The sequence below is a fragment of the Uloborus diversus genome, chromosome 1 (genome assembly GCF_026930045.1).
Source record: "Uloborus diversus isolate 005 chromosome 1, Udiv.v.3.1, whole genome shotgun sequence".
NCBI lineage: Eukaryota > Metazoa > Arthropoda > Arachnida > Araneae > Uloboridae > Uloborus > Uloborus diversus.
This window is the reverse complement of record NC_072731.1, coordinates 159,403,831-159,429,367: the sequence shown is the minus strand read 5'-3', so window position 1 is coordinate 159,429,367 and position 25,537 is coordinate 159,403,831. Positions and strand designations below refer to the sequence as shown.

The window sequence follows — 25,537 nt, the reverse complement described above, 5'->3', positions numbered from 1 at the left end:
TGTGAAGCTAGAAAAGTTACTCTACAGCAGATTGATTTTTTTTTTTTTTTTTTGAAATGAAGGTACTGTTTAGCTCCGACAAGTTGGCCTTGAACAAGTCCATTTCTTTCAAGGGAGAGCCAGCGGTGTAGCGTAGGTTTCTGCTGCCCGGGGCAGGCACCAAATTTGCCGCCCCTCTTACATTCTCCTGCTAAATGCCTCCCCCTCAACAACATTTTTAATATTTTACGGAACTAAAACAGGATTTTATTATCCAAAACATATTTTACATTTTAATATAATCTTACGTCAACAGGAAATATTGTTGATCGAAATATTTTTCAAAAATTATTGCATTATGAGCGATAATATTTTTCTTAAATCAAAACATTTTAAACGTGATCAAGACTGTATATACTGAAAGTAATTCTTACACCTTTTATTGGAAGGAACAAATTGTGAAAATTTCAACGAAATTGGCCGGGTAGTTCTCGAGTTTTGCGAGTTCAAACGGTTCAAACACACGGACGCTTTTTGGAGACTTCATTTTCTACTATGTAGAAGAGAAAACACAAACTTCAAATTTATACAGTAGAACCTCTCAATAAGGGACACTAACGGGACCAGACATTTCGTTCCTTAAATAGAGGTGTCCCTTCTTCGGAGGTATTTTAGATTATGCATGCAATGTGTTTTAACTCGATATAATTTTTTTTATGAAGTTAGACTATTAAAGGTTAAGATTAAATACTATACATTTTTCATACACAACTAAATAAATTCACACTTAATAAATTTTTTAAGTTTTTATTATTGTATTAATCATAATTGAGACAAAATTTGGTAAGTGCAAAATTTTGCAGAATAAAGCAATTATTTTGAAGTTATTCATTGCATGAATTTGCTTCATGTCACATAATTTACAATGCAAGACATTGTGAATTGCAATTAGTGTTCACATAAGCTAGTCAGTTTGTGCCCAGTTCTTTGGCCCTGAACCTACTTAATGTTAAACTCTCCTCAAATTAAATTTTTAAAGGAAAAGTAAAACTTGAATTCCAGTAAACTCACTCTTTCTGATGTACTTGTACATAATTTTTTGTAATTTTTTTTCTCTGTGACTGTCCCTTAAATAGAGTGTCCCTTATTCAGAGGCAAATACATGGAGGTCCCAATTCAAAGGGACTGGGACCAGAAAAAATGTCCCTTAAATAGAGGTGTCCCTTATTCGGAGGTGTCCCTTAAGGGAGGTTCTACTGTATATACAAGCGGGAATTTTGTAAAAGGGAACGAGGACATTTCCTCCATGCACTGAAATGGCTCTCCACTTTGTTATATAACTCAGAACCATTTGAGATTAACTGCAACTGTCGAAGTAAAAACAGAATGGCGGCTCCTATTGGTGTCTGTGTTTTGACAAACATGTGGGTAAAAAGCTACAGGCCTTTTTACGGCATGTATGCAAATATTGCTCGAAATATACCTGTAAGCTGTCAAGTTCGGTAAGTTTGAAATTTAATGTTGTTTTATAAAAATATTTTTGTTTTGATGAATGCTGCAAATCAATTTTTACTTGTGTTGATTGCATCATACTAAAGAAATAATCTAGGGTATTTAAAGTAGAATAAGGACGAACTGCTTAAATACTGTTAGTTTTTAAACAAAGCAGTGTATATTAATGGATTTTGTTCACTTTAATTGTCTGTTTATCATGTGTGTTTCAGGGGTTTCTTGTTTCTAAATAAATTGAGGAAATGATTTCCAGTTTTAGGTATGATTTCGTGTGATGGCTTATACCTCCGAATAGCGGACAGTCTCGGGACCGGAAATTTTATCCGCTGTTTGAGAGGATTACTTTAAGAATTTCGCCTTTTGAGTTTATAACGATAAATTAGTCAAATACGCCTGATTCATTTCAGCGGCGTATTTGACTCAAATATCGAGCAGTTTTTAATGTTAAAGCTGGATTTTGTTCTGTTTTTGAGGATTTGATCCATGAAAGAGGCTGATTCAATTTCCCGACTCTCAGTGTACTCACTCCTGACTCACCATTGTTTAAAAGGACAAATTGAGACAAGAAAAAAAAAAGGCAGACAACTTTGTATAATTGATGTACAGGCAGCTCCCCCCCCCCTTCTTTAGATTTTTGAAACACATATGAAATTGGGCATTTTTGTACATATTTTGTTGTTTTTTCCTATAAAATGTATTGAACAACTCCCTTTGCCCCCCTCTGGATAATTTTGATATGATGCGCCTGTCTACGAGTTTATCCATAAAGTAATGAGACTGAGTCCTGTTCATTTAATTTGTTGATATGATCAGTACATAGCTACGTTGTTAAAGTTCTTCAGAAGACTCATTGTACATCTGTACGATGGGACTATTGTCAATGGGATTCCTATGCTGCAAACTCTTCCTCAAAGTTTGCTGCCATAACCTCCCACACATTGCATGGCTCAAATGTCATTGAAACGATGTCCTTCCAGACTTCTTTTGAGCTTTGAGAACAGGGCTGACATTGGGTCAGTGAAGTGGCTGGGGAAAAGGTTGCATTACCTATCCTGGGATAGGTGGTCAGAATAAAGGTAATATGAGCTGAAACGTTATCTTTGTAGACATTCCAAGCAGCTCTGAAGCGTCTTTATCCAGGTTGCTGACAAAAGTTCAAAAATTGCTATTGACCCACTTTTGATCCCTACTGCGTTAGAGTTTGGACTTAACTGCCTGGTGCAGCTTAGTTTATGCACAAACTCTATATTTTAATATTTTTAGAAAAAATTTATAATTTTTTTGTTGTCTTTTAAAGTAGTAGCTGCAAAAATAAATACAGTTGAACTTTGCTAAACCTTCCCCCGACAAACCACCAACCTAAGAAAAAAATGTTCTGTATAGGAATGCAATAAATTCCCTTCTAAAATTGCAACCCCTCCATCCGCAAACGGCCATTAATTTTCGACAGAAACCGCATACTGTATATAATAAAATTACTGTTTAAACCTCTTTCTTGAAAGAGCATGTCCAACAATTCAAACTTGCAGATAAGCCATTCGGTAGAGTGAATGTCCTTGTCGAGGTACATATGGAAGTCTTGAAATATCACACACACCTGGCCACTAATTTCCAGTACACCAGGTTGAAGTTTCCAGTTTTCTTATTTCTTTTTCTGTATAACCTGCCCCTTTACCATATCCCCTGCCAAAAGTGCATTGTTTCCAACATCTCAAAATTTTTAACTTGATCTTATCGACTCTCCTACCCCTTTTAACCTTTTCATTTGACATTTCACTACTCATTTATGAAAGCATTCATTCTTTACCCCCTTTTCTGTTCCATCTAGGGTAGACTTTACCTGTAATTGACATCAGTAAACAACAGTTTGTATCATCATTCTATAAGATCGTGTTTTTTAGCTTTGTTCTGCTAAGGTGTCGCAAGCAGTCTCAAATAATGCACAAAATGATTCTAATTTAGGAGTTTAAAAATGAAACATCAATCCCCCCCCCACACACACATACGATCAATTAATTGTTGGTCATTTGTTAAATTCTGGAGAAAAAAAGTTATTTGGTTCAAAGTATATTTGGATGGGAAAATAAACATATTTTCAACTGTATTTTCATAAAATTAGCAATTTATGCAGGATTGAGGAAAACTCATCCAACCGCCACCATCGACTTTCGGCCCGTCACTAAGGTTCGTGTTTTAACGAGGTTCCACTGTATAAATTAGTCAATAAAATTGTATTTTTGTATTTTCTGATAGGTTTTGTTTTTTGTTATCAAATAGTATTTACCTCAAAGGGATGAAGCCATTTACTGTTTTTATTGAAAACTCAGTGCTCTAGCTAGTAAAAAGATTGAAGTACTTAATTGATTTATGGTTATTTAACTGCATGCTTAATAAAAAAAAAATTTTCAAATTTTTTGTTATCCTTTTATTTCTGTAAAGAACTTTGAAAAGACTATTTTTCCTAACTTTCTTATTTAATTTAAAAAAAAAAAATCTTTTTGCAGTCTCTGTTTAAATTATTCCACCAACACCTCTGCTGCAACTAGTGAACAAGGAACTGCTCAAAAATTACAGGAGACAAATGAATCGGCTGGTGAGAGCAATGCAGAATCAAAAGATTTATCCTTGAAAGAAAAAGAATTGTTGTCTGAGAATGAAAAACTTTTAGACAGTGTGAAAAGTTTAGATGTGAGTTTTGAATATGTTAAATCTATCTTATAAATGTTTTAGATTTAGAAAACCAGAGATTCCTATAATTTTTGCCCTGTGTACTGCCCGTCTACTTCGACATCTAAAACAGATGAACCATAAAAATGGTAGGTGCAAGGGACTTCGGGGTGTCATGTCATAACAGTCTCCTTTTTTACATTTGTAGACCCTTTCCATAGAATTTTCAAAAAAAAAAAAAGTCGGATAGGTTAATGTGTTTACATATGAATTCCAAAACAGTAAGATAGAGGGTCAAATTTCCACACTAGGCGTTCAGAAAGTCAAATTAGACAAAATTACACTGAATTGTCACATTACAATTGCCGCAGGGTTCATGATTTTTTTGATTTAAATGAGAGTTTTTTTATTTTTATTTAAATGTTCAAAAATTTGAAGATACAGTAAAACCTGTAAAGTTGACCACCCTTGTAAGTTGACCACCTGTCTATGTGGACTTTTTTTTTGTCAGGAACGGAATTAGTTCCATCTCATATAATGAAGGAAAACCTCTGTAACTTGACCACCTGTCTATCTTGACCACTAATAAATGCCAAATTTGGTTTGGAATATTGTAAAAAACTCTTTGTAAGTTGACCACTTGATTTTTTTTTTTTAACTTTCTTCAGCAAATTATTTTATTTTGTTATTTATTTATTAATTTATTTTTATTTATTTATTTTTTTGATAGCTTTCCAAAAATGCTTTTAATGCTTTGATGACAGACTAGCATTTTACTAACTAAACAGCAGCATAAAGCTTATGCTGCTCTTTATTCTCCAAACTTGTTTTTCATTTGTTGTTCCATTTAAGATAGCTTTTTGTTCTCTGTTCAATGAAAATAGGTGTCAGTAGAAAAGTTTAAAGACTTTTCTTTAAGTTGCAGTGTGTTGTGGCAACACAGGAATTGTGCTAAAAAGAGCAGGCCCGGATCTATACATTTTGGCCCCCCTGCAACAAAATATGTAGGGCCCCTCCCTAGTGGTCAGCAGTGTCTATTTGTAACGTGAATAAGTCTTATATAGTGCTACTTTTTTTTCTATTTTTTCTTCAATTTCTAGGGCCGTTAGCCCCTTTAAGGATGCGGGCTCCTCGCACTGCGGGTACGCAGATCTGGGCCTACATTTTAATTTTGCCTTTATGAACTGGGAAGTCGCTCTTATTGCTCTTTGTGCTATAAGTTGTACAAAAAAGGCTTGAAAAAGAATGTTAGTTGAACTTGAGATTAATATAAAGTATGAAATATTATATTTTAAAACTAATTGAAAATGGAGAAAGCCAGAGAAAACTAGCCGGCACATATGGAATTTCTAAAACTAGTGTCTAATGTAGTTAAAAACAAGAAAAAAAATATTTGAATAGTATTTTTAATTATTGTTTCACTTTCAATAATTTTAAACAATGAAAGTGAGTTGAACAGAGGGGAATAACTCAAAAAATGGTGCAAGAAATGACAAAAAAAAAAAAAAAAAAAAATCATTACTGCCCTTTATAAGTTGACCACCAAAGTACTGCACAGAGAGTGGTCAACTTAAACAGGTTTCACTGTATTAATTACTTTAACATTTATAAACATAATATATTTCATGCAATAGATCAGGGCTTCGCAACCGGTGTGCCGCGGCACACTGGTGCGCCGCGAAAAGGAACCCGGTGTGCCGCGGTATTTTCGTAGTTTTATAAAAAGAAAGAGCCTTGATGTATTTTATTCTAAAGTTACGACCGAATAACGTTTGTATTGTTCTGTAATTTCTCAATTCATTCTGTCGGTCATGTGCGATAAGACATACCCAACAAGGGGAGAGGCGGGGATTTGCTGCCTTCTAAACTTCTTGTGATCCTATTACTTTCAGTTTTTGCAAACGGATTCTAACTTCCACGAAGTCAACTAAATAAGCAAAACTTTCTCTAAATCTTTCGCGAACGGAAGTATCTGCGACTGAATGTACTGATACAGATGAACCTCCAAGTAAAAAGGCTAAGTCGCTGAGTAGGCAGTACAAGGAAAGATACCTGACTTTCGGTTTTTCGTGGATCGAAGATGTAAAATCACCAAGACCTAAATGTCTCATTTGCGGGCAGAAACTTTCAAAAGAAGCGATGGTCCCTAGCAAATTAAAACGTCACCTATCTGCTAGACATCTTTCGTACTAGGCAAAGACATCGGTTACTTCAAGCGATTGGCGGAAGAGAAATCGAAGCATAGTTCCTTCATGAAAGACAGCGCAAAAGTTTCTGAAAGGGCTCAAGAGGTGAGTTATAATGTTGCACGGTTAATTGCCAAAACGAAAAATCCACACACTATTGGTGAAACGCTTATTTTACCAGCGTGCAAAGAAATTGTACGGGGAATGCTAGGACCCGGAGCAGAGAAGGACGTGGTCCGAGAGCCACTTTCTGACGACACTACCAAGAGACGAATTGATGACATTTCGGGTGACATAGAAGCAACATTGGTAGAGAAATTACAAGTAGCTGGAAAATTTGCATTTCAAGTTGGTGAATCAACAGACATCATCGGAAGCTGTGCACAACACATAGCCATTGCGTGCTTTGTTGATGAGGGACGCATTGAAGATCATTATCTTTTCGGCAAAGAACCGCGTACAGATGAATATCTGAACAGTAAAGGGATCCAGTGGCGAAATTGCACAAGTGTTTCCACCGACGGAGCTGCTGCAATGACAGGACCTATCATAGGGTTCCTGTCGAATGTGAGAAATCGTAACCCAAGTGTTCAAACCATACACTGTTTCCTCCACCGTGAAGCTCTCATGGCAAAGAACTTACCAGATGAGCTGAAGTCGGCTTTGGCTGAAGTCGTGAAACTCGTGAATTTCATAAAATTGAGGCCGCTTAATTCTCGCCTTTTCTTCGTACTTTGTGAAGAAATGTGGGCATATCACAATTTTCTACTTCTTCATGCAGAGATTCACTGACTTTCACGTGGTAACGTACTGTCAAGAATTTTTGAATTGAGGGACGAAGTACGACAGTTTTTTGATTTTAATAAAAGAAATGCAGTACGTCAGTTTGTTGCAAGACAAATAATGGCTGGCAAAACTAGCGTGCATGGCTGCATTTTTGAGCACCTTAACGAATTGAATTGGAAAATGCAAGGTCAAGGAGAGAATTTGGTTACATATGTATGAACAAGCTGAACGTGTTAAAATCAAAAATTCAGCTGTGGAGAGAAGAAGTAGTTCGTTGGACATGTTCAAATGAACCGTCAACATGGTATGTGAAGGAACTGGCATGGATTAAAAGCTGCTGAATGTGGTGGCGGAACATTTAGTCATATTTCAGGATAAGTTTAAGCACTTTTTCAAGAACACTAACATATAACAGTATGACTGGATTCACGATACATTCCCTTCATCTGCGGAATCATCGGCTAAAGACCTTTCTTTGAAGGCGCAAGAAGAATTTATGAACCTCAAGAGCGACAGTACTCTTAAACTTAAGTTGAGCGAAGTGCCTCTGGACGAATTTTGGATGCTGGTTAAAAATGAGTATCCCACCATCTCTTGTCTTGCTATTGATGTGCTGATGCCATTTTCATCTACATATCTTTGTAAACTTAGCTTCTCAGCCCTCACACTTACAAAAAACAGTAAGAGATCATCTTTAAGGAGACTCGATCAAGAACTTCATGTAGCTCTTTCCAGCATAGAGTCAAACACAAAACGTCTTTGCTCCTCAAGGCAGGCTCAGGTGTCTCATTAGTGTCAAGTTAGGTGCTTGGTGTTAATTTCTTGCTGCTTGAAACATTGAACATTTTTTGAACACAAACTTGAAACATTTTTTGATAAATCATTTAACTGCAGTGTGCACTTTAATGACATATTTGACAGAAATGCTTTGAAACACATATCAAGTATAATTTTCTGTAATGTCTGATATAGGTAGTTTTGTTGTTCATTATCAACCTCAATACATTCGAAATATTTCTACTTTCTAAATAAATTTAAATACATTACATTAGTTATAATTGTTTTATTCATATGAAACAATCCCCCCCCCCCCCATGTCTTTTTACCAGTGAATAATAAAAACACTTCTATATTACCAATGCGAAATTAAGTTCAGTGTGCCCCGTTGTTCCAGAAATTTCTTAAGTGTGCCGCAAAGTAAAAAAGGTTGAGAAGCACTGCAATAGATGAATCCATTTAACTGACTTAAAATTAAGATAATTTCTCTAACTATTCAATAATATTTTAAGATTTATAAATACATTATAATGCTTAGATAAGATGTGATTTTGTTTTATGCTTTGCTTAAAGATAAGGTTTCCATTATCATGTACGCTTTTATTGTAAAATAATATGTTGAACAATTACTTTTCTGAACTATATTAGTCATGGTGTATAAGAAAAACTCCAAATTTTTATTTTGTACTAAACTAATTTTGGAATAAAAGCAATAGAGTGAAAATCTGTTACACACACAGAATGAGGGTCATATGTTTTGCCTGTTGAGTATACATACTATGTAGTTTTGCCTGTTGAAGTTAAGATAGTGCAATCCACTGTAGTTAAATTTAGAGCAATACAATGTATTCTGAAAATGCAAAATTAATTTATAAAAGTAAAATCAACAGATTTTAAATAATGATTTTGTTAAAAAAAATCACTTATTTCAAATCAATTGATTTAAATCATTGATTTAAAAAAAAAATCATTTGATTTAAATCAACGAACCCTGAACTGCAGATTTGGACTTTGGAAGCAACATTTTACTCTTCAACATTTCTTGGCATTAGGGAGACCCTGGCTTTTGATATCAACTTCAAGTTGTAAACATAAAGATTAGGTACTTACTGTTAGACCATGGATTGTATGGAAAGGTTAACATCCAGATTACTGGCGGAAATTGACGCATCTATTAGTTTTCGGGGATGTCGGCTTTTGCAGATATGTATGTTAGCATCTAAATAAAGCAGAGTCTCATTCTAATGAGCGGAACACGCGCATTACTTGTCTTAACTGTACATACATGAATTTAAGACATTTTAAATTTATACATAATTATTTGATGATTAACGTAAATCCTTATTACAATAATTATTCAGGGGTTTCATTACATACTCACGAAACCCAGCCCAAAAGTGGGTCCATTTTTCAAATCATAAGTCTCCAAACAATGTTCTTTTTCGCCATATTCATTTCAGTTTATCCTTTTTAAATGATACATATTGAATGAATTGAACGTAATGTAAATGTATTGAACGTCATGGTATGACGGGTGAAAATTTGCTTCTATGTACATTTGAATGCAGTGATTGCCTGTTTGGTGATATTTTGGTAGTTTAAGTTAAATTTGGCAGTTTTACCCTAATTCCAGTGGATTAAACATTAACTCCAGTAGATAGCGGTCATTGTTGACCCATTTTTACGTTTCTTTATTCTCCTAAAATGACAGTCTTACCAGTAAAACAGTTTAGTGGCCGGATCGAGTTCAGCCTTGTCGTGATAAAGCATTTCCCTGGTACGTTAAATATTACCAAAACATATTATCAAATTATCATACCTTGGCGCGAGTTTCATTGTTGAAACACGCGGGTTACTTCCTCATCGGCTATTATTTATATGTGGATAGATAAGTAAGTACAGCAGAACCTTGATTGTACCAGCTAATTAAGACCACTAGTATAGGATCTTGAATGAATTTTAGAAACTTTCTGTAAAAACTTGTCAGAATCGCAAAATTTTAAAACATTTTTTAGTTAAAAATTCAGTAGAATATTTTAAAAGATGATAATGAACATGTAATAAGTAATGTTTTACAGAAAAATAACTGAAATAGGAAAACATCTTCTAGTTTTTAAACAGTCGATTGAATTTTTTTATAATGCCAAGTTAAATATTGATACATGCATTTAAAAAAGCACAAATTTGCAGAAAATATTTTTATTTTCAAATTGAAAATTCATCATTTTATTAAATTAACATTATTTTCTAAAGAGTTGGTTACCTTTCTTTGTAAAAGTCCTGAATTTCTGCCAATAGCTACCCAATCACCCACATTTTTATTTTAAAATTTCTATCTGCATAGTATTTTTTCTCTACTGTAAATATTTCACAGCAGTTGTTAGAGCTTGGACAACTTTGGTGAAACTTTTACTCTTTGAATCTTCAGAATCCTGATTCTCGTTCTCAACATCACTAACATCCAATGAAGGATCAACTCCTTGTATAATTTCCTCATTATTATTCAGTGAACATAAACCTTGCTTAATCGAGGTTCTACTGCAATATAATCTACTTATAAGTGCAAGTTGTGTATGTGATTGAATACAAAGTACAATTCATAACTGTTACAATCTCAAACAAATTAAAAGGGAAAATTAAATTGAACTGAAAAATAAAGAAAATGTGCAAATGCATACCAAAATAAAAGAACATTTATTAGTTCATACTGCATTCAAGGTAGTCAACATCAATAAATGCAGCTTATAAAAATGGGGAAGTGGTAATGAACGAAATATGGGTTTTTTAAAAAAGTTTGAAGAGAAAAAAAAATGTTACCAATCAATAGCTTTAGTGATTCAAGTAACATGACAGAATATTGTTCATCTGAACTTTCTTCTAAGAGCAGAGTTAGCAAAAAATTTGCTTATAATGTACATATTCACTTTTGTTCTGAACCAGTTATTAATTTTAAAGTGTGCATTAGTCTTCAGCCAGGACCCTGCCCGATTTTCATAAAGGGAGGGAGTTTAAAGCTTTCATGTCCTTCCTGAGGGAGGGGAGGGAAGGGTTTAATCCCTCACTAATTTTAGTTTTGCATTGAATTGCAGATCCTAGTGTAGTATTTACGTACCTGTAAGGTTTGCTGTATCCACCTGTCCCTCCCAGAAAGATAATTCTGGCAGTATTCTTTCATTTTATAGCTTTTAAATCAAACTTTATTTATTTCTTTAAAACCTTGTTTCTTTTAATCAAATCTTTTTACTATGCGATGTATTGCAATAAATATTAAAAACTGTCCACAAATTCTTTTATAATGTAGCAGGTACATCAGATTTTATATTCTGAAATAGTGCTTAATAAACTTAAAAAGAAAGCGCTTATTGTAGGTACAAATTACATTACCAAACACAATCAATGCACCTTATAGCAACACATGCCAAATTTTTCATAACCTTTTTAACCTCTAAAACCCTCCCCTGTGACAATGCCCTATCTTCAGCTATTCTGAGTGTTATATATAATGAGATTTTTTTTTTTACTTATTTTAAGAGACATTTTGATTCACTATTAAGACTATCATTTATAAAAGTACAAGTTATTTTCATTGCCAATTTATGAAGCTTTGTAATTTATAATATAGTTCAAATGTTTATAAGTCATTAAACATAAATGAATAAAATATAATAGAAGGAAGAAATTTGGTTACAATTTGAAAAAGTTAAAAGTTATTGCTTCATTGTGCAATAGATTTACTGATAAGGTATTTAATTGTTCTGAAAAAAGGGTCTATTGAACTTTCTTCAACTCTAATGTTATCTCCAATTTTGTTAAAAGTTTAAATATAAATTTGGGTGGAATTTGAATATGTTCTTTTAATGTTTCACATTGAAACGCCTTAAGAAGCTCTTTTAAGCATATTAAAATAAAATGTGTTATGTATATGGATAATTCAAATAAGATTGACCATCATGTATTATTTGATAATATTCTTCCTTATTCCCCCATCCTCTCATGTTGATATATTTTTAATATTTCAGGTTGGAAATTGGATGATTAGAAAAAGTAAAATTTTATCTGCAATCAGCAGTAAATTCTATCGATCCCCAATAAAAGTAAATTTTCTTGAACTACTATGTTTAATATGTGTATTCAAATTTAAGGTAAAAGGGAATATGTCTCAATAATCTTTTTTCTCCCAATTAGACTTGTATAATAATTAAATAATAAATTTATGTTTTTTCAGCATTCCTTTTTTTAAAGAAAAAATGCCACTAAAATCTGCCAAAAACTGATTTTTCATATTATTAATCCTAATATATATTCAAGCGAGGCAAAACCTCACCATCCCCCAGCCAACACCCAAAGGCAAAGCCAATCCCCTGGAATTGCTATGCATTTTTTTTTTTTTGTTAACATCAGAAGTAAAATCATCAATTTAATCACCACTTGATTGGCATTCAGCTGTGGCACAAGAACCACACCTGCAGCAAGCACAAATGATATTTTTTCAACAGAAAAAGTTTTTTGGAAAGTTGATACTTTGTTTTATGTTGCAAAATGGTAGCTTCTATTCACATGTGTCAAAATTAAAACCCAAAATTTAAAATTCCGGGGAAAAAAAGCAAAATATACAACACAAGTGTACAATGTGCAAAAGTACCTCATTTTATTACATTATGAAAAGTTAAAATCATGTTTGCCTGAGATGGAATTTTGTGTCTATTTCATGTTTTTTAAACCTGGAAAATTCTATTCCTTTATGTAAATTAAATATTGATATTTTTCAAGTCTTTGAATTAAAATAATTGTTGTTAATTTGTTTGCTTAAGATTTCTTAATTTTATCTGTATTAATTTAGGTGAAATATAAGTGTTTAAAAATTTCTACTAATCTATAAGCTATTATAATTTTGGCAATGAATAGTATATTAATTGTAGAGAGTTAAAATCATTATTAAAGATTTAATTTTTTTGATTGAGATTACCAGGATTTAAATGTATTCATTAGAGCAGGAGTTCTCAAACTTTTTCGACTTGCGGCACCCTTTATTCTTTAAAGAATTAGAGCTTTATCATGGCACCCTTGTCAATTTCTATTATTTGAGGTAAGTGCGGAAGTGCAAGGCTACCCTATCGTTCTAAACCTAATATCTTGCTCCTTTGTGATGGAATTTCTCCAGCTGTCGCATATTCATTAGATGATTCATAGAAACTAAGGGGGGAAAAGAAAGTGAAAATTTAAGTTTTAATTATGTTTTTCAGCAGTTTTTGCAATGAAAAGCAATTTGGTCTCATAAGGAACATGGGCCATAATAAGGAAAACTCTAGTCAAAGACCACTTCATACAAAGTTGAAGACAAAAACGCCGAGAAGTACTATCAAACTAAAACAAATTGAAAGTCTTTAATTACATTAAACCACATTTGATTTCCTCAAAAACGTTATCAAAAATTCCATTATTACTTCGTGGAAATGAGAGAGATCAATTGTCACATTTGGGGCAACTTATATATATATATTTTTTTACTACTCATGCATACAACTTGTGCATATATGTGCAGCATATGATTATATCCTGAACCTATTACTCTGGTTATATTATAAAGTCATGGGAGTGCTAAGGAAACTAATAGCGGCCTTAATTGCCAATAATCTACTTTTCTAGCATATCGAATCACAGGGGAAAAAAAAGACTGTACACTGCGACATTTATCTTTATGAGTTTGCCAACTACTTAAATTAGGTTGCAAGAACAATATGCAACTTTTTTTTATACTAGTAACCTACACTAAAACATGCAGGCTTGCCAACTTCTCTGCAAAAATTGTGAAACTCCGCAAAAAAGTTATTTTGCTCCGCGGTCAGTCATTTCTAGGCTGAGTGTTTTCAAGCATGACAAAGTTTGAAGCTGGATTTTTTTTTATACAAGAGCATAAAATGATTGTAAAAACTTAATAATAAAACCACTTATGTAAAATTGATTTTGAATTTTATGCAAAATACCGAGCTGCTTCGCAAAACTTCAGAATGCTCCTCTAAATCACCACAGATGCTCCTCAAATTGGTTCTCTAAGGTTGGCAACCCTGAAATATGTTGAAGTAAAACTTATAGAAAAATAAGATCAGGTACTTTTTATATCAGTCTTCTGTAATTACTTTTGCCTGATTATTAAAAACTGATCATAAATAATGCTTTATCATCAGCTAGGCTTTCTGATGACGATCAGTGTTATGATCTAGTAAATTTTTGGCATGCTACATCAAAAACAAGGGATGACCTGATTGGTCTATATGACCTTATTTGGCAAACCCAACTAACATACAGTTGATAACATAGACACTTCACGGCACCCCTCGCCTCTTACCATGGCATCCCAGGGAGCCGCGGCACCCAGTTTGAAAACCCCTGCATTAAAGTATGAATTAAAAATGTTCAAAGAAATTTTAAAAGTTATTTACATTTTTACATTAATAAGCACAAAAAATGATCATTTTATGCTATTTCATACTTATTTCTGTTATTTTAAAATGTATCTTTGTTTCCACAGGACAAGTATAAAAGAGCTTTAGCAGATAACGAAAACATTCGCAACAGAATGAGGCGAGAAATAAACGATGCTAAACAGTTTGGTATCCAAAGTTTTGTGAAAGACCTCATAGAAGTGGCTGATGTCCTTAACAAAGCAACAGAATCTGTTCCTAAAGAGGCTTTAAATGGTAACCCACATCTGAAGAGTTTATTTGAAGGCCTACAAATGACAGAATCACAGTTACTAACTGTTTTTAAAAGACATGGAGTGTTTCCTATCAATCCTATTGGTGAAAAATTCAATCCCAATCACCATGAAGCGTTATTTGAACAAGAAGATTCTACAAAAGAAGCAGGTACTGTAGGGACAGTTACACAAATAGGGTATAGATTACATGAAAGAATTGTGCGCCCTGCTATGGTAGGTGTTGTTAAATCTTCAAAGGTCTAGTGATAATTATTCATCAAAATTGTAATAGAGAATACATAATTTAATGTACTCGTTGATGTACATATTGTTCATTTTTTAAATAAAAATAGGTCAGAATGTTTTTTAATCACAATTATTTAGTATATTCCAACAGGGGGGAAGGGAGACACTTTTGTGAGAAATATTTTACTAATATACCTATATTTTATCTATTTGTATGGTTTTTTTCATTTCTTGTGCTGTTTAAATCAAAGGTTGTTAACTGGTCGATTGAGTAACAATATCAAGTAGATACTTACGCAGCTGGTGGTGTATTTCATGTATTTGTTCCTTAGCCCTGGCTATAGGGTGGTAACTTACTGAAAATTTCAAGTAGATTTGCAATCAACTTATTGGATAATCTTACTGCACAGTATGTCACATTTTAAATTTAAGTTTTATTTTGCTTATTTTTAAAATATACAGTTGAACAGGCTGGTTATATCTTAATATGTATCAAGTATTTATATATATTCTGCTTAATTTTTGAGGCAACTTATTTGGAATATTTCTTTAACTTTTACTACAGATTGTCTCAATTAATAATGCTAACAATACTAGGGTAAGTAGGAAAAAAGTTTTCTCTTGCCAACTGTGGACAAAGGTGCATATATGAATGTCAAACAATATAAGGAGACATGGAAGATAGAACAAAACTTTGTCAACTCCCCCCCCCCCCCGTTGAGACACTTTTCATGCCGCATAATAAATAAGCTTCAAAAAGCTTTCTAGGAAAACAGCAGAGCTGTGACACCCTGTCGAAATTGAAAGAGGCGATGCGGAAAGAGCCACTTGAATTTCTCAAATATGATGTTGAATGGCAATGCTATACCATATTAAAATTTGAAAAAGAATCTTAACGGAAGGCGCTTTGGAAGTAATGCTGAAGTCTATTAAATGTTTCTTCTGTATGCAAAGCCCAGAGCTTTTTTTAGAGGGCTCTTTGAAGCTTATCAAGCTTTATAACAACTGTTCCAAAGCCCTTGATACTTATGTGGAGAAATTTATGTCTTTTCTTTAATGTCTCAATCTATGTTTTGATTTTAATACACAATTCTGACCGTAAGTAAACGGGGAAAACTTATTCTCTAACTCTCCTTGCATGATCTAAGTAAAAGCTAGTGATCACTGGAGCACTACCAGTTATTCATAACGTATTGAAACATTTTCTTTCAACCTGTTGCTCCTTTTCCCGCATCATATCATAAGTTTAAATTATTTTTCAACTGCATGCATAAAATTCTCTGTTAGATTTAAGCCACTTGAGATTATTTAAGAATAACTTTGAAACAACTAAAAATCTTAAAATCTTTATTGCAATAAAAACACATTTTCAGTATAAAAAGCATCACTAAGTACAATACACAGATTTAAATGAAGAAATGAAACTGAGATACAAATGATGTTCTTAATGATTTATATACAAAGAGCTGTCCGGTGATAGTTCAATGTTTAGAATTATTGGCTTTGGTCTTGTTTTGTGCCTTTATTACAAGGACTTATTTTTCTTTAGAATGTTACTCTTACACTTTTATAAGCTTCTTCCTTTGTTTTGGGTGTAAAGCAGCATTCCTTGAATGACACTGAGGTGTATAACAGAAAGTACTTTTAAAAATACTTCTTGGTTTGCAACTTAAAGAGAACTGTGCATAATAGGAAAAGAATGTATTTTGAAGGGCTTGGAATGTTTGAAATATTCACATCGTTCACTGTAAGGGAAAAGCACAAAATTAAAAATAGTACATAAACTTTAAAAATGTTTACATTGAATCTTCAATGAAATGTATATTTGGCAGTGTGATGACTAAAACTCATTCAACTTAATATGTGCAACCTGCTACAAAACCTTCATTTTTGCAGCTGTTTCGAAGTTTCCAAATAGGTGTTTATTAATTTTTCAATTTTATTGTAGAGACCTCAGAAAAAATGTATACACTTTTGTGTTTATTTTGCATTTAAATATTGATCACAAATGTTGTACAACATTGAGTTCAGCACATGGTTACTTTAAATGATCAAAATGTTGGTGGCTAGACACATAACAGTACGCCAAGTGGTTGTGGAAACATTCAACATTTTGAACATCGAAAGTAACAAGGTACTAAAGTCGAGGTTATACAACATGTGTGATCAGTATTTAAATGTAAAAGTATGAACACATAAATAATACTTTTCTTTCTGTAAAGTAAGTTTTGCAAAGACCGATTAGCGATTCAATTTTTCTAACGAAAACGTTTAAATGAAATTTCCATAGCAGAAAAACAATGTAATTAAAAAACACACTACATCTAGGACAAAAAGGAAATCCCATACCCCATAAAATGACAGAAATGTTTTTTAATATGCTTACATCGTCAACATATTTGCTCTGTTTTTTCTAATTTCTATTTTCATGGAATGCTCGCATTTATTTATGACTCGATATATTCATTTAGCAAATAATTTTACACGTTAAAAGAGCATTTAAAGTCTATTTGCCGAAGTTTTTTAATTGGGTGTTCCTATTTTACTTTAAATTGCTTGGTTTATTATTTGAAAATTTAATTATTAGTCTTGTTCCTTGTTCAAAAAAAAAAAAAAAATACAGTGACAAAATAATGCTTAGTTTTGCCAAATAAGTAGTTTCTACGTAGATTTAATCAAACCTGCTGATAATAAGCTAAACAAAAACAATCGGCAAGATTTATGATGTGCCGTAACCTACCTATGACAAAAAAAAAATTGGTTTCTCTGATATTATGAAGGTAACAGTTTTCAAAGAGCGTCGACTGCCCTTTAAAATCCTTGTCTGAAATAATTTGAAAATATTCATTGGAATGGGTGTAATAGTGTAAAAAACATCCTTTCAAATAAAAGAAAATTCCCCAATATCACCATTAAAACAAAAATATCATTCATCTTTCAAAATAACGTTAACAAAACCAGTAAGAGTCAATCTGCTAAACATAGACAAAGCCTCAACGCTTTAAAAACAGATTACAAGAAATTTTACTTCTAGGTACTCAAGCAATAAATGGCAACAAATAATATTGTTCAGCCTTTTTTTCAAGCTTAAATTAATCTTGCGCAAAAAATTGAAGAAGAAATTTCTTTTTGAAATAAATTAACTTTTTTGTAGTAATTTTTTGATGTCCACGGCTTTTGTCCTTGCGGATATTTTTGAAATGATTATTTTTTATGGGCTTACCTACAGTACAAAAACTGAAAAAATCGGACCATTTCTTGGCATAGACCTATGTTCAAGAGGACGTAAAATTGAGTTGTTACTGTCTCTGTTAATTAGTGTCCTACGTGGTTGAGGGTGGGATATTTGTGACCCTAGTAAAATTTCGAATTTTTTAATACCTGGTTCGACTCTGAACTCGAGCCCGTTCTTGAGAATTCCACACATAAGTGCGCCATGTTCCCCATCCCTTTTCACCCCTTTAAAATTGAAATTTCCAAAAATCCTTTCTTAGCATGCACTTACGTTATAAAATAAACCTATGTTCCGAATTTCAGTTTTCTAGCCTCAGTAGTTTTGGCTGTGCGTTGATTGTTAGTCAAGACAAGCTATTTTATATGTACAGATGATACAAGAGAGCCCCCTTGTTCATTTTCAGCCATAGTTGAAGTTGAGATTTTTGTCCAAGAACAAGAAGATAGAATAACCACACTAAATTTTGAAGCAAAATCTGACTTCATACCTCCGTGAACTTGAATTTCAGGAATGTAAATTAATGTAAAAAAAGAAGTGAGCATGTTTTCATTTGCTTAACATGTGCAGATTGTAGCAACGAAGAAAAAAAACAATTTCACTGCAAAATGTATCTATTAGGCTTATAATAATGGAAAACTCCTCACCTCTGTGACAGACCTTATCAATGTCATTATTTCTCAGGTGAAAATAAAGGACGGAGGGGAAATATCAATAATAGGCATTCTACTAAAATTATAAATTGCCAGTATATCCTCAAATTTACCAAATACTATTTTTTAACATACATTTGAAACTACTAACTAAGCCGTACTTTAAGAGAGCTTAATATTATATTCCCACTAATCATTAAAATAGCCGATTTTTGCACAATTAACAAAATTACTACTTTGATATTAAATTGGCCTCTATTTTTAAATATTAAGTTTTTTCCCCCCATGAACAAGGCATTATTTATTTATTTTTTTATTTATGAGTAAAGCAATTGGAACTTAGCTGGGCCATTGTTTATGGTTACTTCTAGTAGGTAACACTTTCGTGCAAGAATGAAAAAAAAAAAGGTTTTGAAATTGAAAAATATTTTCATTCAAAAGTTATGTTTTCTGGAGAATGACCCATGTACTACATTAGTACATCATTAGTATAACAAAGTAATATAATTTTTTTTGCTTGTATTTTATATTCATAAAATTATTAGTAATGAAGCAATTTTAATTCATATTAAAAGGGCCTTATTATTTATTAAAAGATGATCGGAAACAAATGTCTCATGACTGTGCACCGACGAATGCATGTGATTTATCTCTGAATCATATAACTGTAAAAGTAATTAACAGAAGAAAAATGAGTAAAACAGCTAATGCTGAATTAACTCTATTAAAATTGATAGAAATGCAAAATTAATTATCAGATACAAATAATGAGAGAAACCTTAATTGTAAGTCTACATATTGTAACAACAATATAAGAACTTAAAGAGTGATTTGATGATGCCTTTACTATTTTGAAGACTTGAGTTTGTGCCAGTCGAAAATATTAGATATGTATCAAAATATCGGATATTTATAATATTTTCTAAAGTAGCATATTTTTGAACCCTGCATAGCTTTTATATGAAAATCCTTCATTAAACAATACCATAAAGTTGTGAATTTAGTTTATGTAGTTTTTAAAGACGGGCTTTCCAAGAATGAAAATTACATTCAATCTTGATTTGCAGTTTTATTATTTTTTCAGTAATTGTGGAAAATAAAATTTTAACACAATGAAGAAAAATCTTATTTTGGATTCAGAATTGGGAGTTTTAGATGACAATGCTGTTTATGAACAAGGAAAAAATGCATACCAGACTGGTCTGCTAATTCTATATTGGCTACCAGTTTGTTTGGCACTCTTGGCTTCCTTAAGAGGTTTTCCATCTCCAGCTTGGTCACTTTCCTATGCCGGGCTGATGAGTGCTAATAAGCACGAAACTGCAGTCCTTGGCTGGAAATGACTGAGCTGGCGGTGTATTTCATGTATTTCTGCTTTAACCCTGACTACTGGGCGGTAATTTATTGAATAAGGAAAAAATGTTAAAAAAATCCATATGAAATGAAATGAATATTAGTTTTTCTTGTATCTTTTGCTGTTTAGAAATCGGTATACATCAGTCAAATGTCATGTTTTTTTAGCAAAAATTTGAGCAAATTCAGCTTATTTAGAAGAAATTATTTAGTTAAACTGGTTGGCTATAACTGATTTAAAAAAAGGCAATCAAAAGTAGCAAACAGTTAAGCGACCCCCCCCCCCCCCAAAAAAAAAAAAAAAAACCTCTTTGCATGCTTTTAACGGCCACATGTTTTTCAAATGTGAAGCTTAAAATAGTGGAAGAAATTAAACGAAACTTTAAGTTAAGAAAATTCATTCTGAAATGCTACTGGAAAACTGAGAAAATAACGCTTAAAGTTTAAAAAGAAGTTTCCACGAGACGTATCTACAAGACTCGCACTTATTTGTTTGCTGAATAAGTTCAAGGAAAAAGGGACGTTGATTTAGGCACTTTGTATTTCAATAACAGTTTTATACAAAAGCGTTTGATATGGCATTGGGTAGTTTTTGCTTTTTTTTTTAATTAAATCAAAAGGTAATTTACCTAGCCATTCAAATTCAAAACATTACAGGGATATTTTAATGGGATTACAGTGAAGTAGTCGACCGTTAAGTGGTCACTCCGTATAAGTGATCGTTTTTCTTTGGTCCCGAAAAGGTTTCATTCACAGTAAAGTAAAATGATCCTCCTTTTACTGGTCACCAAATTTAATTTTACCCGGTTAACTAGTCACTCAAAAATTGTTTTCTAAAATTCCTTTTCCTTATCGAATCTTAGAAAATAGTGTTGGACTTAGTTGAACGGCTGTTTGATAGTCATTTTTCCTTGAAATCTCGATCCTCGGTTCTGGTCGTTGCACAGACTTGTTGCAAACAATAGCATTAATAGCAAAAAAGTAAACCAAAATAGGTTGCAGCATTTATCAAATACAGTATACACATACATTTTTCTATTTTATAGAAACTTATCATACTTACAATTTCTGCAAGGCTTGTAATATGTTTCAATGACTTTCAACCCTAATCTAGTGTTTCTACGAACACTACCTAGATTTATGAGATTGCTAAATTCTATCTGCAATCGATGAGCTTCTGGCCCTGAAATAAGAATTTTTTCTCCTAATAAATATTTTAATCAATTTTCTCTACATGTTTCAATATTAATCAGTAAGTTCATAAACAGGTGCTATATTTTATATTGTCCAGGGAATCTGGAGTTCTAATTGGAAATTTAATAAAATGTCAAGAACAATTCTTAAAGGTTGGAAAAGCGTTTATAAAACTTCAAATAGATGCAGATGCATAATTGTAATGATGGTAATTTTTGCCACATTAAAACTGGAAATTTTTGGAAATTTCCGAGTTCATATTGCAGGATATGGTTGAGCTAATAGATCTTACAAATAAAACTTGAAAATAAACCTTAAATGCTGATATTTTTTCCCTTGTATCCTCATTTAATCAGGATAGCATTTAGCGAGATATTCTAAGCCAGTGTTTTCTTAATCTCTGTTGCTGCATGGACTGATAATTTTTTTTTTTTTTAATTCAAAAACCACCTGGTTTTCTGCAATAATTATTAAAATATATATATATATTCAAAAACTACCTGGTATTCTGTAATAATTTTGACTGGTATTAAATGCTACATAAAATAATTTTAAAATTGAAAAGGTAAGTAATTATTATACATAAATGAACACTTGAGAAAAATCGCTACAAATTGTGAAAAGTAATCACAAAATCAAAGTAAAAAACCTGTATTTTATTCATTTTTTTAATAAGGAGTATTTTTTAACATAGCCTCGTAGAAATCTCAAAGGACCGGCCAAATTGTCCCTTGGATCTATTCTGGTGTACTGGACCAGAGGTTGAAAATTGTTCTGAGCAATTCTTCTGGTTTTCAATTAATGATATACACAGTTTTTCAAGATAGATGAAAAAGTGAAGTTTGTCGACAAATATTAACTTTGATTCATTGCATGCCAACAAAGAAGAAATCTTACTTTTAATATCTTATATTTATGTATTATTATTTATCATCATTTTTTAAATTTTATTCGTGTTTGACAAGTTATTAATTTTGAAAATCTGCTCAAGAGCACTTTTTTTAAAAAAAGTTTCATACAGTGCTTTTAAATGCTATACTGCAGGGTTACAGTGTTGTATAATAGCTTATTTTAAAGGTACAGTGAAGCACCGTTTCCGTTTTTGAAGGGACCGTATGAAAAATGCGAATAAATGAAAAAACGTATAAGAGCCATTCCATAAAAAAGTCAACCGCTTGTCCCGCGTGTGACGGTTCATATATTTTATTAAAAAGCAATGATTTTAAAGGGTAATGACGACTTTTTTGCTTAAGATATCACACATAAGTTTGTAATTTGTTAAGCGGAAAAAAATTATTCTTCAATATTTTAACGTATTATGTTTAATGACTTATATGAGGTGTCATGTGCGGGACAAAATGACCGTTTTCCGCAAAATGGCCCATAATAGGTCTACATTAATGTGTATTAGACTCTGCAGGGACCAATTTAAAAAACCTATAGTGGATAAAAATGTATAAAAGAGAAACGTATAAACGGTGCTTCACTGTAATTGCAAAACTGATTAGAGGCATTGATTACTAAAAGCCTGGTTATCGGTTATCAAGAATAGAGCCTTTCTCCCAAAAACAATTTAATTTTTGCACCATTACTCAATACTCACCATAAAAATGTACTGTCAATTGAATGCACTGTCCATCTAATATTTCCCTTTGAGACTGAGTATCTTGAATTACCAACCAATCTTTAGCATCCAAAAGGTCTCTCATATGATTCATGAATCTTAAACTAGAAATAAAGACTTATAAATAAAAAATGTACTTATGTACAACTTAAACACATAATAAAGTAACTAAAAATCGAATAAAATATAAATCTTAAGATCAAAATATCATGCAAGAAATAATATCTGGATCTTTATGGCTTTTTTCTCAAACAAAATCTTAAATTACTTCTATATGATAAAAGTTCATGTTATGTGCAAAAAGACAAATGGCAATTAAATTTTGGATGTGAAGATTTTATTTTTAATAAAAATTTCTTAATGCAGTAAATAGCTATTGAAATACATTTGATATGCTCATTTTTTTCTATCCTCCTAAAATAAATCAATTATTTCAAAAATAGCTTCTCCACAACTTAGACAGATAATGAAATAACTAAAAATATTATAAAATAATATCTGGATCTTTACAGCTTTTTTCTCAAACAAAATCTTAAATTACTTCTATATGATAAAAGTTCATATTATGTGCAAAAAGACAAATGGTAATTAAATTTTGGATGCAAAGATTTTACTTTTAATAAAAATTTCTTAATCCAGTACATAGCTATTGAAATATATTTGATATGCTCATTTTTTGCTATCCTCCTAAAATAAATCAGTTATTTCAAAAATAGCTTATCTAAAATTTTCAGCCCCTTTTTTTCTGCTTGTATGAAATTCATTTTTAAAAATGCATTTTCATCCTACTCCTGGTATTATTGGTCATGTTGGTATTTCCAAACCAATAAGAAATCTAAATATCAGCCTTTTTACTTCCTTTTACAAAAAAGGAAGAATTGTATTCGCAAAAAAATTTTCACCCAAAAATCGGCCTTAATTTCCATTTTGCTCACCCCCAAATAAATGTTGAGTTTTTTTTCAACCCGACCACACAAGGATATGTGCCTAAGAATGTACAGACATCCCAAATATCCATTTTGATGATCCCCTAGTTAATTACGAGTTTTCTTGTGATGTCTGTATGTACGTATGTATGTGCGTATTTGTGTATGTATGTCGCATAACTCAAGAACGGAATGTCCTAGAAAGTTGAAACTTCGTACGTAGACTCCTAGTGGGGTCTAGTTGTGCACCCTCCATTTTGGTTGCATTCGGATGCTCCAAAGGGGGTCTTTTGCCCCTTTTGGGGGGGAAATCTTTGTTAATTTCGATGTAAACTCAAGTCGTGTTATGATTTGGCGGACACTTGGCGATATATCGCCAGTCTTTTTGGTCGCCAACTTGGCATTTTTTTTTAAAAATCTGGTTTTAATTTGGCCACTGTTGGTGGTATTTAGAGAGTAAACTATTGAATCATACTAAAACTGCCAATAATAAGAAAATGACATTAAATTGGAGTAAAAGGAAGTCATGTGATTCACACATCAGCTCGTTGTATTCATGTGATAGAACAATAGAACTATTTTACAAAAAAAAAGTTAAAAAATCGTGATTGAGATCTTCTCTAAAAGACTGATTAGAATGACTGAATAAAGTAAATGAAAAAAAGCAACTCATATTTTTCTTACACAGTGAAACCTGGATTCTTTTTAACTGTAATGTGGCGAATTAAATGGATGTCTGGAAGAATGTTGGCACATGCAAGCTTGTTAGGTGAACCATCCTTAGCAAAGATGACTATAGAACGGCCCATCACTGCAAAAATAAATAATGAAATAAGATATATATTATGCTTAGTGCTGTTCCCATAGGGTATACTCCAGAAATGCCGTATATTCTCAAAATTTTTTAGACATATAGCGTATACCCTCAAGCTTAAAATATTTTCAAATTACGACACATTTTGTATATGATTGCATACACATTTTGCATAACTGATTACTGGAAGTATACCCTCAGATACTCAATTTGAATCTCGGCTATGATTTAACAGGGGGGAAACTTTACAAAGACCTCAAGTATGTCAGATCATTGTTTCATTGCATGAAATTTAAGAATGCATGAGGTCTGCCATATAATGCAATTAAATTTTCAAGATATCCAGAAAACGTATTAAAATGATATGTTTGGCTCAGTTACAGACTTATCTTACGAGATACGTTAGTTACTGAAACAAAAAATATTTGTTTTATATTTCATTTAGAAATATTTAAAACTTATTATATATACTAGCTTATAAGTCGAGAAATTCATTTAAAAAAACGAGGTTTTAAGTTATGGGGTTGACTTATAGGCGGGGCAGAATTTCCGAAAATTTCCTGAACAATTCTTAGTTTAAAAAAAAAAGCACTCGAAAACGTGAACATTTTCTCCGGTTTTAGTCCATCCTCTTTAAGCAGTCGCTAAAAAAGTAAATACTTAAACATTCTGCTATAATTTTACATGGTCTGACTGTGAAATAAAGACTAAACAGTAAACGACTGATAATGCGGAAAGTACAGGGATCGCCGTACTGACCAAGTTGACTCAACAAGTTTACTCGTGTGTTGAGCGAACGCTTGGCAATGTCCCGAAGAGTTGAATCAACTAAAAAGTTGATTCAACTCATCGAGATGAGAACTTTGTTGTTGTCGTCTTGGACCAGCAAGG

General features: G+C 32.3%; 2 protein-coding genes across 3 annotated transcripts in view; one reads left to right on the top strand and one right to left on the bottom strand.

Annotated features, from left to right (window-relative positions):
- The first annotated feature begins 1,349 nt into the window (after positions 1-1,349).
- On the top strand, positions 1,350-14,956 carry LOC129222444 (grpE protein homolog, mitochondrial-like). Of its 2 annotated transcripts, XM_054856961.1 has the most exons (4): positions 1,350-1,481; positions 3,996-4,179; positions 11,927-12,001; positions 14,437-14,956. In XM_054856961.1, the coding sequence occupies exons 1-4, from the start codon at positions 1,366-1,368 to the stop codon at positions 14,866-14,868; spliced, it is 807 nt and encodes a 268-aa protein (XP_054712936.1). In that variant the 5' UTR covers positions 1,350-1,365; the 3' UTR covers positions 14,869-14,956. The 2 variants fall into 2 exon arrangements, with proteins under 2 accessions (XP_054712936.1, XP_054712943.1); XM_054856968.1 differs by lacking the exon at positions 11,927-12,001.
- A 1,256-nt stretch (positions 14,957-16,212) lies between these two features.
- LOC129216544 (uncharacterized) overlaps positions 16,213-25,537 on the bottom strand; it is a 69,999-nt gene continuing 60,674 nt past the window's right edge. Inside the window, exons 12-15 of the mRNA XM_054850762.1 lie at positions 24,517-24,643; positions 22,886-23,010; positions 21,152-21,271; positions 16,213-16,595 (exon numbers count right to left, since the gene is read on the bottom strand). Coding sequence (XP_054706737.1) covers positions 16,495-16,595; positions 21,152-21,271; positions 22,886-23,010; positions 24,517-24,643 — 473 coding nt within the window. The 3' untranslated portion in view covers positions 16,213-16,494. The remainder of the gene's footprint in view (positions 16,596-21,151; positions 21,272-22,885; positions 23,011-24,516; positions 24,644-25,537) is intronic.

Excerpts from the sequence above, each read along its gene's own strand:
- LOC129222444 (XM_054856961.1), top strand. The coding sequence starts at position 1,366 with ATGGCGGCTCCTATTGGTGTCTGTGTTTTGACAAACATGTGGGTAAAA. Across the intron at positions 1,482-3,995 it reads CCTGTAAGCTGTCAAGTTCG|TCTCTGTTTAAATTATTCCA; the intron begins GTAAGTTTGAAA and ends ATCTTTTTGCAG. Across the intron at positions 12,002-14,436 it reads TCTATCGATCCCCAATAAAA|GACAAGTATAAAAGAGCTTT; the intron begins GTAAATTTTCTT and ends TTGTTTCCACAG.